General features: G+C 45.0%; 1 protein-coding gene across 2 annotated transcripts; it reads left to right on the top strand.

Annotated features, from left to right (window-relative positions):
* The first annotated feature begins 6,601 nt into the window (after window positions 1-6,601).
* On the top strand, window positions 6,602-12,495 carry LOC123180974 (WD repeat-containing protein 70). Of its 2 annotated transcripts, none has more exons than XM_044593177.1 (10): window positions 6,602-7,199; window positions 8,124-8,336; window positions 8,426-8,626; window positions 8,839-8,946; window positions 9,046-9,183; window positions 10,096-10,347; window positions 10,433-10,753; window positions 10,892-11,071; window positions 11,152-11,218; window positions 12,141-12,495. In XM_044593177.1, exons 1-8 carry the CDS (start codon window positions 6,723-6,725, stop codon window positions 11,060-11,062), a joined length of 1,881 nt encoding a protein of 626 aa, XP_044449112.1. In that variant the 5' UTR covers window positions 6,602-6,722; the 3' UTR covers window positions 11,063-11,071; window positions 11,152-11,218; window positions 12,141-12,495. The 2 variants fall into 2 exon arrangements, with proteins under 2 accessions (XP_044449112.1, XP_044449111.1); XM_044593176.1 differs by having other exon boundaries at window positions 12,095-12,495.
* Window positions 12,496-12,854: the final 359 nt, after the last annotated feature.

Genomic DNA, 12,854 nt, shown 5'->3' with positions numbered 1-12,854 from the left:
GAGCTGAACGTGTGCAGATCGCGGAGGTGCCGTACGTTCGGTACTAGGATCGGTCGATCGTGAAGACATACGACTACATCAACGGCGTTGTCATAACGCTTCCGCTTTCGGTCTACGAGTGTATGTGGACAACACTCTCCCTTCTCGTTGCTATGCATCACCATGATCTTCCGTGTGCGTAGGATTTTTTTTGAAATTACTACGTTCCCCAACAATTTATTATTTGATAACATAAAGTAAATTCATTTTTCATTTCGGGACTGGGCATCCCTATTACCTTTGTCGTACTCTCGTGCAATGACAAGTGAATAAACACTCATTTTGAGAACAACATATCTAGCATGGAAATACGTCAGCCACCCCCTACCGTTTCATGAGCGGTACGAGCACACAAAAGAGAAGTTTATTTTGAAAATTAGAGATGGCACATACAAATTTGCTTAGAATGGCAAAAGAATACCGCATATAGGTAGGTATAGTGGACTCATGTGGCAAAACTGGTTTAAAGGATTTTGGATGCACAAGTAGTGATCATACTTAGTGCAAATGAAGGCTAGCAAAAGATTCAGAAGCATCCAACCAAGAAACGAAAAATCTCATAAGCGAGCATTAAACATAACTAACACCGAATAATGCACCACAAGTAGGATGTAATTTAATTGCACTATTGACTTTCGTGCTTGCATAGGGAATCACAAACCTTAACACCAATTTTCTTACTAAAGCATAATTACTCATCAACATGACTCACATATCACTATCATCATATCTCAAAACTATTACAAGGAATTCATTTTATTTTGTCTAATGATCTTCATGAAAGTTTTTATTATATCCTCCTTGGATATCTATCACTTTGGAACTAGTTTCATATGTTGCTTTTGAAAAGCTCAAACAAATATAAGTGAAGATCGTGAGCATCATAATTCTTTATCTCAAATTAATTTAAGTGAAGCAAGAGAGAATTTCTTCAAAGATAGCAAAGCACACCGTGCTCAAAAAGATATAAGTGAAGCACTAGAGCAATTCCATAGCTCATAAAGATTTAAGTGAAGCATAGAGAGCAATCCTAACAAGTCATAGCATAATTTGGCTCTCTCAAATAGGTGTGTCCAGCAAGGATTCTTATTGAAAATTAAAAAGAAAAACAAGCAAATACGAGGCTATAAGCAATCATGCATATAAGAGATCAAAGAAGACTCAAATACCTTTCATGGATAAAAACATAGATCTGATCATAAACTCAAAGTTCATCAGATCCCAACAAACACACCGCAAAAAGAGTTACATCAAATAGATCTCCAAGAGACCATTGTATTGAGAATCAAAAGAGAGAGAGGAAGCCATCTAGCTACTAACTACGGACCCGTAGGTCTATAATGAACTACGCACGCATCATCGGAGAGGCATCAATGAGGATGATGAACCCATCCGTGTTGGTGTCTAGATTGGATCTGGTGGTTCTGGAACTTGCGGCGGCTGGAATTGATTTTCGTCGACTCCCCTAGGGTTTCTGGAATATTGGGGTATTTATAGAGCAAAGAGGCGGTGCGGGAGGCCGCCGAGGTGGGCACAACCCACTTGGGTGCGCCTGGGCCCCCAGGCGCGCCCTGGTGGGTTGTGCTCCCCTCGGAGCACCCCCTCTGGAACTTCTTCGGCCCATCTGGTGTCTTCTGGTCCAGAAAAAATCCACAAAAAGTTTCGCTGCGTTTGGACTCCGTTTGGTATTGATTTCCTGGCATGTAAAAAACAAGCAGAAAACAGCAACTGGCACTAGGCACTATGTCAATAGGTTAGTACCAAAAAATGTTTTAAAATGATTGTAAAACATCCAAGAATGGTAATATAACAGCATGGAACAATAAAAAATTATAGATATGTTGGAGACGTATCAGAGCGTCGGTGAAGTAGTCGGAGTAGAGCAAGGAATAGCCTTCCAATCGATGCCTCTGCTTTGCCTTCAGCCGGCCCGGCACCGAGCCACCTCGCCGCGGCTTTGCATTGCTCGCGAGCAGGCTGGCCAGGGCGGTGACTGCCATGAGATGCTCTTCGTCCAGGGCGTCGGACCTCTGACACAAGGACCTACATATGAAAAACTAAATTATTAAAAATCTGAATATTAGAGTGATTCCTGCAATTGCACAATAATGTGCTATTAGCCAAAGGGCCATGTGTAAACCACGATGGTAAACCTCAGCGCCTTCCATTATCACCCTGCAATTGCATAAGGTAGATTTTTCCCATGTATACGCGGGATGCGTATCATTCCATTGATGAGGGAGGGGGTGGTGAAAATACATGGTAGCAACCATCGTAGAGCGTACACTAGGAGGCACTTATGATGGTGCTAGTGAGCATCCAGAGAAAGGGGTTGCTTAGCCCCAAATAAGGTATATATTGATCTGTTAAGTAAGGGTTGGAATATACTATCAACAAAATAGGTTAATGAAGAATAAGCACATCATAGATCCAACAGACTAATTCGAGCCATGAATTGCCAAGCATCACGCATTGCCTCACGCACACAGACACACATGCATCAAGAGCATGAATGCAAGCATATACATCAACAACATGCATCTGTACATGCGCACATCGAGATCTAGGGGAGTGACGACAACATGACCGCATCAGACGTGAGCTCCAAATCCGAGGGAGGTCGTTGAGCTAGATGGAGAAACGACTATGGACGTCGTGATGGACGGCTGGATGCCTGTCGGTCGAATTGAGTGGCGTTGCCGACATGAGGAGGAGGACAAGAGTTCGGTCAATGCCATCGCCGCCTTCACCGCCATGGATGAGTGGGCATGAGACGGTATTTTGTATTGGGTGGCCGGGAGATCGTTTTTCTTTTTGAGTGGTAGGAAAGAAATCAATCAACGGTTTACCGCTAGGGAGTTATTTACGCAAAACCACCACAGGTGGGGATAGGGTAACAACTTGGTACCAGATTTGTGCCAGGGCACAAAAAATCACCGAAACTGTGCCTAATTTGTAACGCGGAGCACCGATGCTCGGATTTGGTCGCAAAAATAGCCAAACCGATAGGTGGGGCCCATCCGTCAGAATGACGTGGCGAAGACCAAAAACTTGACCGACTGATATGGCGAGTGGGGTGGAAGAGTAGGCGTGTGTCCCACATGTCAATGAGTCATTTTTAGCTTCCTCCCATTTTTTTCACGTGTTGGTGTTTTCCTGCAGCCGAACGGCCGGCCCGTGCGCAGCTTGCTCCCGTCGGCCGTGTGCGCCCCTTCCCTGCTTGCCTCCTCCATAAGCTAGCTTGCGGTGCCGGTCGTGGAGGGGACCTAGAGCACCTAGCAGCTACCGAGCTCTATTGCGTCCACTGGGAGCAGCCCCCCCTATCTGTGGTCGCCGCCGCCCATTCTTGTGGCCAGAGACTACCGCGAGCTCCACCACCTTGTCTGGGAGCACTAGAAGACCTCCCTGACCAACCCTACCGGAGCAATTGGATCGGAACATCCAGAATCAGCCGCGCTGTGGTCATCTTCTCCACCTCCGTCCACACACCACCGGTCCTTGATCTCCCGCTCCGCTGAACCTCTGTGCATTGCATCTTTTCACAGGCTTCAGCACGTCATTCTGATGCCTCCTCGGCAAGCGTCGACAAGCAGCGTGTGGATGAGTCATCTTACCGACCTCGCCATGCTCCGTTGGTCGCTTCTGCTGACGAGGATGTCGCTCCAGTGCTAACTCACCGCGTCCGAGCATGCATACATGCTCAAGGTGAGCCCCTCGTGCCTTCCTCGCGCGGCCACAACTTGGCTTGATCGGCACCCTGTCCGCGTCGCCGCGTATGCCAGCTTCGGCAAGGTGGTCACCCCCTTGGTAGGAGGACAGGAAGAGTTGTGCGAGCTCTCGGTCGGGATGGAGGCGTCCGGCCTGCCGTTCCTCTGGTCACTGCTTTGGCGTGCCCATGGCGTGTTGCACCTTCTTCAGTGAGCACAAGATGAGCGCACTGAAGGTGCTCGATGGAACGCCCCATTGAAAAATGTTGTGAAGAACATGACCGTCTAGTCATTGACAGGTGGGGCCCGCGTCTCATTCGCCACATCAATCGGTCAAAGTTTTTGGTCTTCGCCACATCAGCCTGACAGGTGGGCCCTACCTGTCGGTTTGGCTGTTTTCGCGACCAAATTCGAGCATCAGTGCTCCGCGTTACACATTGGGCGCAAAATCGGTGGTTTTTGTGCCCTGGTTCAAATGTGGTACCAAGTTGTTACCTTAGACCCAAGTGTGGTGGTTTTGGGTAAATAATTCACCGTTAGGCCATGCGAGAGAATCGATGGACCTCTAGTGGCTGGAATAGGAAGAAAAGAAGTTTGGGTCGATCAATTCAGGTAAGCCTGCCTACGCTAGGCTAAGGACGGCTTGACGAAAGAAGCAACGAATTAGGGAACACTATTCTTTTAGATAATATATAGGGAAACGTTTTACGTCGGCGCACCGGCCGAACGCTGGGCCGGTCGCACGGCACTTGCGAGGCTCCTCCTCACATGTTCACATATTCCTGGTCCCACACGTCGCTTTCCCACTCTTAATTCCCTTAACTCTTCACGTACATCGCTCCCGTCCACTCGTTTCCTTCCTGCTCTCATGCAATCTCCTTTCTTTCTCTCTCCTTTTTCTCCTCCATCAATGCATCACACGCCATGGTTACTGTCGACGGGAGCAGCAACCGGCGCCCAAGAGAGCGGCGATCATGGACGGCGAGCTTAAACCGCTTTTTTATTTGGATATGGGGGTGAGAAGTTGAATCGATCATCAGAAGAAGAATTAGGCCAAAAATTAGGATACATTCTGGGAAAATGAAACTTCCATTGAAGAGAAGCAAATGAAATGCTTTCATAAAAATTCTCGTAGAATCGAGAATGAAGTTTTCATTCTGTACATGCCAGATCATGAGGGCAGCGACCATAGGCTGTGAGGACGCCAGCGCTGCTCCAAGCAACTCACGGCGTCGCTGTTTTTGCTACATGCTACAACCGGCATCACAAATTGCTACGGCCGACATGAAAAAAGCTTCAAGCCTATATCGAACAAGCTGCAACCGTTACGAAAAAAGCTTCAACCCTAGATGAAAAAAGCTTCAACCGAAAGAAATACAAAGTTTCAACCGCGCACTGCAAGACAAAAAAAGTTGCAACCATTTACAGAAAAGCTTCGACCGTAGATGAAAAAAGCTTCAGTCGGCACGGTGGAGCTGTGACGTTGAGAGCTGCGGCCGGCGACACGACGATGCAGCGACGGATGTGCTACCATGGCGGCTGATACGTGCTGCAACGACAAAGGCGTCGGCGTGCTCCAAGACGGTAGCGTTTTCCTACGAGGGCACCCGCTTCCTGCTGGACCGAGGAGGACGGATGCTACGAGGACGACGGTGAGTTGCATCTGGGAGGAGCGTCCGGTGCTGGAACCGGCATGGCGGCAAGCTGGAACTAGCACGTCAGCGAGCTGCAACCGAAGGTAGCAGATGCTACAATCAACACATGGCGAGCTGGAACCGGAGCAACCGATGTTGCAACCGTCATGGCGACGAGCTGGAACCAAGGCGCCCGGTGCTGCAACCAGAGGCGACGGGGGCAAGCTACTGATTTGGCGGCTCGGCGAGAGGCGAGCGGTGGTTCAAGCGATGCTAGTTTTCGGCGAGGAAGGGTGTCGCTGGCCATGAACGCGCTGGGCAGCGATTTCTTTTGCGATGGGAAACAGCCATACTAGTGTTGGACTAGGCGGGGGAAATTGGGGAACACGTGTTTGACTTTTCTTTACAGGTGGACCACCTATCCAATGGCTGTTACGCTGTTAATCAAGCGGCTGCGGTGCGACCGGCCAAAATTTCGGCCGATGCACCAGCGCCCATTAGTGGCCTAATATATAAGACAGAGGATAAGAAAGAAGAAAAGAGAAGAAAGATAGGTAGAAGGCGGTTAAAATCAGTCAGTTTTCTTTGCATGTGATAAATAACTCTTTTTGGCGAATATAATATAATTAAAATTGTTTGTATCATCTTAGATCGTTTGGCAGCAAAATCACATCACCTACATGATTGCATTGCACACGAACACGGGGTAATGCTACACCTATGTAAGGCCACTTACGTGTATTACGTAATGTGCTAGGTGGTCCAATGAAATTTGAGGTAGTTAATTACTACATCTTTTTGGTTTATATGGCTCAATTCAAAAATCTCACCAACCAAGATAGATGATGAGTGGTGAAACATTTTTTGTAATTTGCAAAATCACTCAATTAATGCGCTTGTTTTCTTTAAAAAATTGTGTTTACCAATGCATTAATTGCAATGCATGCATGCATAAAATACATCTATTGATCAATTTTCTTTTATTACTTGCATGCAATGATTTATTGCACCTTAAAATCTTAAAATATGATGAGGAACAACTAAATTGAGACTTATAAAATGAGAAAAAAATTGAGATAAGCCCTGTAAACAGGAAAGGAGGGAGTAGTTAGGAAAGTTACGTTGTAGGATTATCGGACGAACGACGTAAAAAAAAAAAGCATTATCGGACAAACCCGACACGAATTTGAGACCTTCGCTACGAGCAGGGCAGCGGTGGCTCGACCAGTTCGGCTACAGAGACCCCGGACACAGAGCCCGTGCGCTCGAACGCTCGTCGAAAAAAGAAAAACTCGCGGCAGCACCCATCTCTATTCCCGAACTCGCCGTCGACGAGTGGCCTATGGCGGACGGCGGCGAGATGGACGAGGAGGCGATGATGCGCGCCTTCTTCCCGACCTCATTCGGCAAGGCGCCCACCCGCCCCAGCGCCGCCTCCCACTCCTCCACCCTCCGCAAGCCCCAAAACCCTAGCTCCAACCCCTCCACCTCTGCCGCCGCCGAGGAGGACGATGGCGGTGGCGCCATTGTCGGACCCCCTAGACCGCCCAAGGAATTGGCTCCTATCCAGGAGGATGACGAGGAGGGTGGCGGTCTGATTGGGCCGCCTCGGCCGCCACAGCGGCCGTCTGCGCACGCGGAGGTGGAGGACGAGGACGGCAGCATGGTTGGGCCGCCTCGGCCGCCACCGTCGAAGGAGGGGGATGAGGATGACGAGGACGAGGGCGACGACGACGACGATGATATGGATGATGATGATGGGGAGGATTTCGGCAGGATTCCTCTCAGCAACGAAATTGTTCTGCGGGGGCACACCAAGGTAACTGTACGCCCATAATTATTTCCTTCTCTACAGCTGAGTTGTTTTACTATTGGAATTGTTAAGGTTGATGTGGTTTGACAACTAGTTTTGCTCAATTACTTTAGAATTTCTGGATAGTTGTGGGAGCTGTCAGGTTTCTTAGTTCTTTCACAAATACGATTTAGCCGAATTAAACTGATCTTGGAAGATAAGCTGTGGAAGCTCGCCTTCTGTTTGTTCTGCATGGTGTTATTCTAAGAAATTTTCTCTACCAGTGTTACATACCGCATAAGTTTTCTGTAGAGAATACCGTGCCAACTCTAGCCATGTTCAAACAAAATGAGTTGTTGGTATCGCATCACCCAATCCTAGTACTACTCTCGCCCAAATGGGTTTCATATCCAAAGGACTGTCTAGTTTTTACGTTGGCTCGCCAAGCCTATCACAACCCTTATATATGAAACCCTTTCACGAGGACTTCCCAGGAGGTCACCCATCCTAGTACTACTCTCGCTCAAATGGGTTTCATACCCATGGGACTGGCTAGTTTTTACGTTGGCTCGCCAAGCCTATCACAACTCCCCTCCTTTACCCGGGCTTGGGACCGGTTATGCCTAAAAGACATAGGCGGAGTTTTTTATTATAAGAAAATTTTCAGGATGATGATGCTGGCCTTACAACTAAAAGTCTACGACTCAAAAAGAAATAAAAAGGCAGCAAACATACCTAGGCAGCCAAAGAAAAAGAACATCAGAAAGGAAAAAAGCTTACACCTAGCTAGCCAACCTTAGAATCAACAAATTTAGTCGAATATCAACTAGCGTGCTCTTGGGGTGATCTTCAAAGGTGCCTCCTGTGATGCTATGAAGACTCGTCCGGGTTACATTGCTAGTTTCAAGTAAATCTATTTCGCTGGTTAATAATCATTTATTTCATTCGCAGGTTGCCTCAGCCCTTGCTGTTGACCCTACAGGATCCCGAGTGCTCTCTGGCAGCTATGATTATACCATACGGATGTATGACTTCCAAGGCATGAATTCGAAGCTACAGTCATTTAGGCAATTAGAACCTTGTGAGGGGCATCAAGTTCGTAGCCTAAGCTGGAGTCCAACATCGGACCGATTCTTATGTGTCACGGGTTCAGCTCAGGCCAAGGTATTCTGGTTTGCTATCTTCCTTGAATCACCAAAAACTGTGACCCCTAGAAATCAATACCATGTTAATTACATTATGCTTCCTATCAGATATATGACCGAGACGGGCTTTCGCTTGGTGAGTTTGTTAAGGGTGATATGTATATCCGTGATCTGAAGAATACAAAGGGTCATATTTCTGGACTAACTGGTGGTGAATGGAATCCCAAGTCAAAAGAAACTATATTGACCTCATCGGAAGATGGATCATTACGTCTCTGGGATGTTTCAGACTTTAGCAGTCAAAAGCAGGTACGTTGAACTAATCGTTCTATTCGCTAGATAGCAGTGCATCATTTTGAGGAGAAGGTCCTAGTAATATAATAACCCTGAAATGCTCTGATATTTGTTCATTTTTGCACCAACATTTGCTTAAAGTTGAACCACTTGTTATGTAGTATGATTGAAGCTCCTACCATTTTCTATTGTGGAATACTGAATTTTTGTCATTACATTTTCAATAGGTCATCAAACCAAAGTTAAAAAGACCAATGCGAATTCCTGTTACTTCATGTGCATGGGATCATGAAGGCAAGCGGATTGTTGCTGGCGTGGGGGATGGTTCCATTCAGGTACTTTATATATTGCACAATCTCTAAACTGTCCTATCACTTTGAGTTTAACCAGATGGTTTGGTTAATACATTGTATGACCTCATATGTCTTTTGTAGCTCTGGACCATAAAGACTGGATGGGGAAGCAGACCAGATATTCATGTTGAAAAAGCACATACAGAAGATATCACTGGGGTTAAGTTTTCTACTGATGGGCAGATTCTTCTGTCAAGAAGTATGGATAGTACTCTAAAGGTAATGTATCTGGTCTGTTAACACAATCCATGTCTGCATGTTTAAATTCATTATCTGCAAACCGCCTATGCCGCCATACTCTTACACACTTGAAAGTTGTTCAGTATTTAGGTTAAGCATCAGTCCAGTAAGCCTTGAGATGTCACCTACGTACATTTCTCAAAAATACTTCTGCTTGGGGCATGCTTGCTATAGCTGCAACTTCCACAGCTGCAGCTGCAACAGCTCCGGCTGGAAGGAGCAGCTGTAGCTGCGGCTGAAAGATTGGAGCCAAGATACAGGTGTTTGGTAGTTGCGCTGTAGCAGCTGCAGCTGGTGCAGAAGCGTGCTAAAATGACCATAATGTCCTCCGTTGTTCTGTAGATTGGGAATAGGTGCTGATTGTACTGTTATAATCGAAATGACTTGATTAAGAGCTCTTTTTGTCGCAGATTGTCGGTTTTCATGGTTTTTAACTGAAATTACAATTGTTTGATGTAATAGACAGTGTATTTAAATGATTTTGGCATATTGGCTATATGATACTCCTTCTGTTTTTATTTACTCTGCATATTAGTTTTGTCTCAAGTCAAACTTTGGCCAGTATGCCAAAATGATACAGGGTTGTGTGTGTGTGTGTGGGGGGGGGGGGGGGGGGTAAAATGTCTTTTGTGCTTTTGGAGAGCCGCTGCTGGGAGCTGGATTAAAAAACGGTGTAAAAGAAGGTTCATTAGCCATGATTAGTACTAATTTATCGATTCCAACCTAGCAACCTGCAATGTGTTCAGTTATCTGACTCAGTTAGATACTTTTGCTGTTTGGGTCTACTGTTATCTTGTGAATCTATGATAATGATAAGAACTGCAGCATTGCTCTTTTCTTCCTTATATATATTATTTCTAATTATAGTATTGCATTGGTAATTTTATGTAGATATGGGATTTGAGGAAAATGAAGACTCCTTTGAAAGTGTTCGACGATCTGCCTAATAACTATGCGGAGACAAATGCTTCATTTAGTTCAGACGAGCAACTTATTTTTACAGGAACCTCTGTTGAGAAAGATGGCAGAAATGGAGGCCTACTTTGCTTCTTTGATAGAAGGAAACTAGAGCTTGTATCAAGGGTGGGAATTTCACCACATTACAGTGTGATAAGGTCACTCTGGCACCCAAGGATTAATCAGGTTATTCATTAGTACTTGGATATGCTGGTGCTGAATACTGTTTTTAGGATATTATTGAGTTTTTGAACCTCTACTATTTCTGTAGGTGTTCGCAACAGTTGGGGACAAGAAGGAAGGTGGGACTCATATCTTGTATGATCCTTCTGTTAGTCAGAGGGGAGCTCTTGTATGTGTTGGACGAGCACCAAGGAAAAAATCTGTTGATGATTATGAGGTGCAACCTTTAATACACAACCCACATGCACTGCCTCTATTCAGAGATCAACCAAGCCGTAAACGCCAAAGAGAGAAGATGATGAAAGACCCCCTCAAATCGCACAAACCAGAAGCTCCTGTTAGTGGTCCAGGGTTTGGTGGTAAAATTGGCACAACAAAAGGCAGCTTGCTGACACAGTATCTCATGAAGGTAATATACACATTAATCATCCCTTATGTTTTATATGTATGGTAAATTTACGTTCTTTGTGTACTCCAGTGTGTTTCCTCCCAGAGTATACCTGCTTTTAGTTGATGACACATAATTTTCTCAATTTATTTGTTACAGGAAGGTGGTTTAATTAAGGAGACCTGGATGGATGAAGATCCAAGAGAGGCAATTTTGAAATATGCTGATGCTGCAAAGAATGACCCAAAGTTTATTGCACCAGCATATGCTCAAACTCAGCCGGAAACCGTCTTCGCAGAGTCTGATTCCGACGGCGAAGAGAAAAAGTAACATATGGATGTAAGCTATTTTGTTTTTTTAGTAAAATGAGCTTTTGGCACAACAATGTTCTGTTTTCTGACAGAGTGAATCTAATGCAGCGACTATTAAGTTTCTTGCATGAGTCCTGCAACATGTACTTTTACTGAGGAGAAACTATAGAATGTGGTAAGTGTCGAATACAATGGTACCCCAGCATGTCTTCTCAGTTTCAAATTTTATATCTGTATGTATGTTGGTAGGTTTATACGATTATACTCCCTCCATAATAAAATGTAAGCCGTTTTTATGCCCTATGCAAAACCAAAAAATGTCTTACATTTTGGTACAGAGGCAGTATTATGCAATGGAGATAGACATAGTTTATGGCTTGCAAATAATGCAATTGCTACATATTCACTAGTTAATCACCCAACTTGGAAAACTGAGTATGAGCTCTGCCACTCACATTAGACGTATGAGTTAGACTTGAACACAGGTGTTTTTTGCTTGACACTACTGTCCACCCAGCTGTCCAGCACTAGATATCGAGAGTTCTCAGTTCAGTACCACGTTCAGTTTGTGTGATTTTTCTTTGTGTTGCAACGATGTTTGACCACTCATGAAATAATGCGCCGCCATTCATCTTGGTATGCCTGTGTGCCGTGTGTTGCAATCAGGAACACTTGTTGAACTGCAGTTCTTGTACTCCCTCTTGTACACTAATATAAGACGTCTTACATTTGTTTAAGACTTTAAGTTCACCGTCCTTGGGATTAGTTATTAATCCAGAGCGAATGCCCCCAAAAATTTCATCTCTTTTTTTGACATTTAAACTTTTCATGTACTCCCTCCGTTCCTAAATATAAGTCTTTTTAGACATTTCAAATAGACTACAACATACGGATGTATGTAGACATATTTTAGAGTATAGATTCACTCATTTTGCTCCGTATGTAGTCACTTGTCGCAATCTCTAAAAAGACTTATATTTGGGAACGGAGGGAGTATTTACTTGGTAGTATTTTTTTTGTGCGTGTGTCTGATTATTGAACTATTTCACAGAATTAGTAACCATCGGGAAGATAACCAGGGAAAAATTGTCACACAGGAAAACTGTTACAATAAGATGGGTCCATCAAGATCCTTCTTCAAGTGAATGAAGATTAACAAACCAGATTCATGTTACAACAGGATGAGGTTTTTGCTGTACCACCAGTTTACCAGCCATTATGCATGCTCGGCCGCTTGATCCAGTGTATTGCCATTAGCTCATGAGAGAGCTGTACTGTTTTTTCCTTCCGTGTTGTTGTCTTTGTGATGATTGATGTGACGTGTAGAGTAGACAAGGAAGGCTGATTTGCATTCTCAAAATGTCATTCTACCTGATGGGCGTTCTACAGTGCGGTTTGTATCCAGTTGCTTTTTCTACGCATTTGCCCTTCCCCCCGTGATGTAGTCATTTATGCATTATTGTTAGCGTGCAGTGCTTGTATGTTCTTCCTGGGAATTATATCGTGACCAATGACTCTTGGGCACCACTTGTTTTGTGTCACGACGTGGAGCACCATGTCAGGGCATCTCCAGTGCCGACCCTTAAATTGGACATTGTCGGACTGGTCCAGAACTAGTTCAAAGATACGGGAGCCGGCAAACCCTTAAATTGGACACAGTCGGACTGGTCCGGAACTAGTTCACAGATACGGGGGCCGGCAAGCAAAAAAAGACAATGCCAACAAAGTACATATCAAGTCAAATGACAAAACACAGAGCATATCCAGCCAATAAGTTGTATATCCGGTCAAATGATCAACGCATACAACAA

The sequence above is a fragment of the Triticum aestivum genome, chromosome 1D (genome assembly GCF_018294505.1).
Source record: "Triticum aestivum cultivar Chinese Spring chromosome 1D, IWGSC CS RefSeq v2.1, whole genome shotgun sequence".
Taxonomy (NCBI): Eukaryota; Viridiplantae; Streptophyta; class Magnoliopsida; order Poales; family Poaceae; genus Triticum; species Triticum aestivum.
The sequence above is the reverse complement of the archived record's forward strand: the minus strand, read 5'-3'. Positions and strand labels throughout refer to the sequence as shown.

Coding starts and splice junctions, on each gene's coding strand:
- LOC123180974 (XM_044593177.1), top strand. CDS start 6,723: ATGGCGGACGGCGGCGAGATGGACGAGGAGGCGATGATGCGCGCCTTC. Junction 8,947..9,045: donor TGGGGGATGGTTCCATTCAG/GTACTTTATATA, acceptor TGTCTTTTGTAG/CTCTGGACCATAAAGACTGG. Junction 10,754..10,891: donor TGACACAGTATCTCATGAAG/GTAATATACACA, acceptor TATTTGTTACAG/GAAGGTGGTTTAATTAAGGA.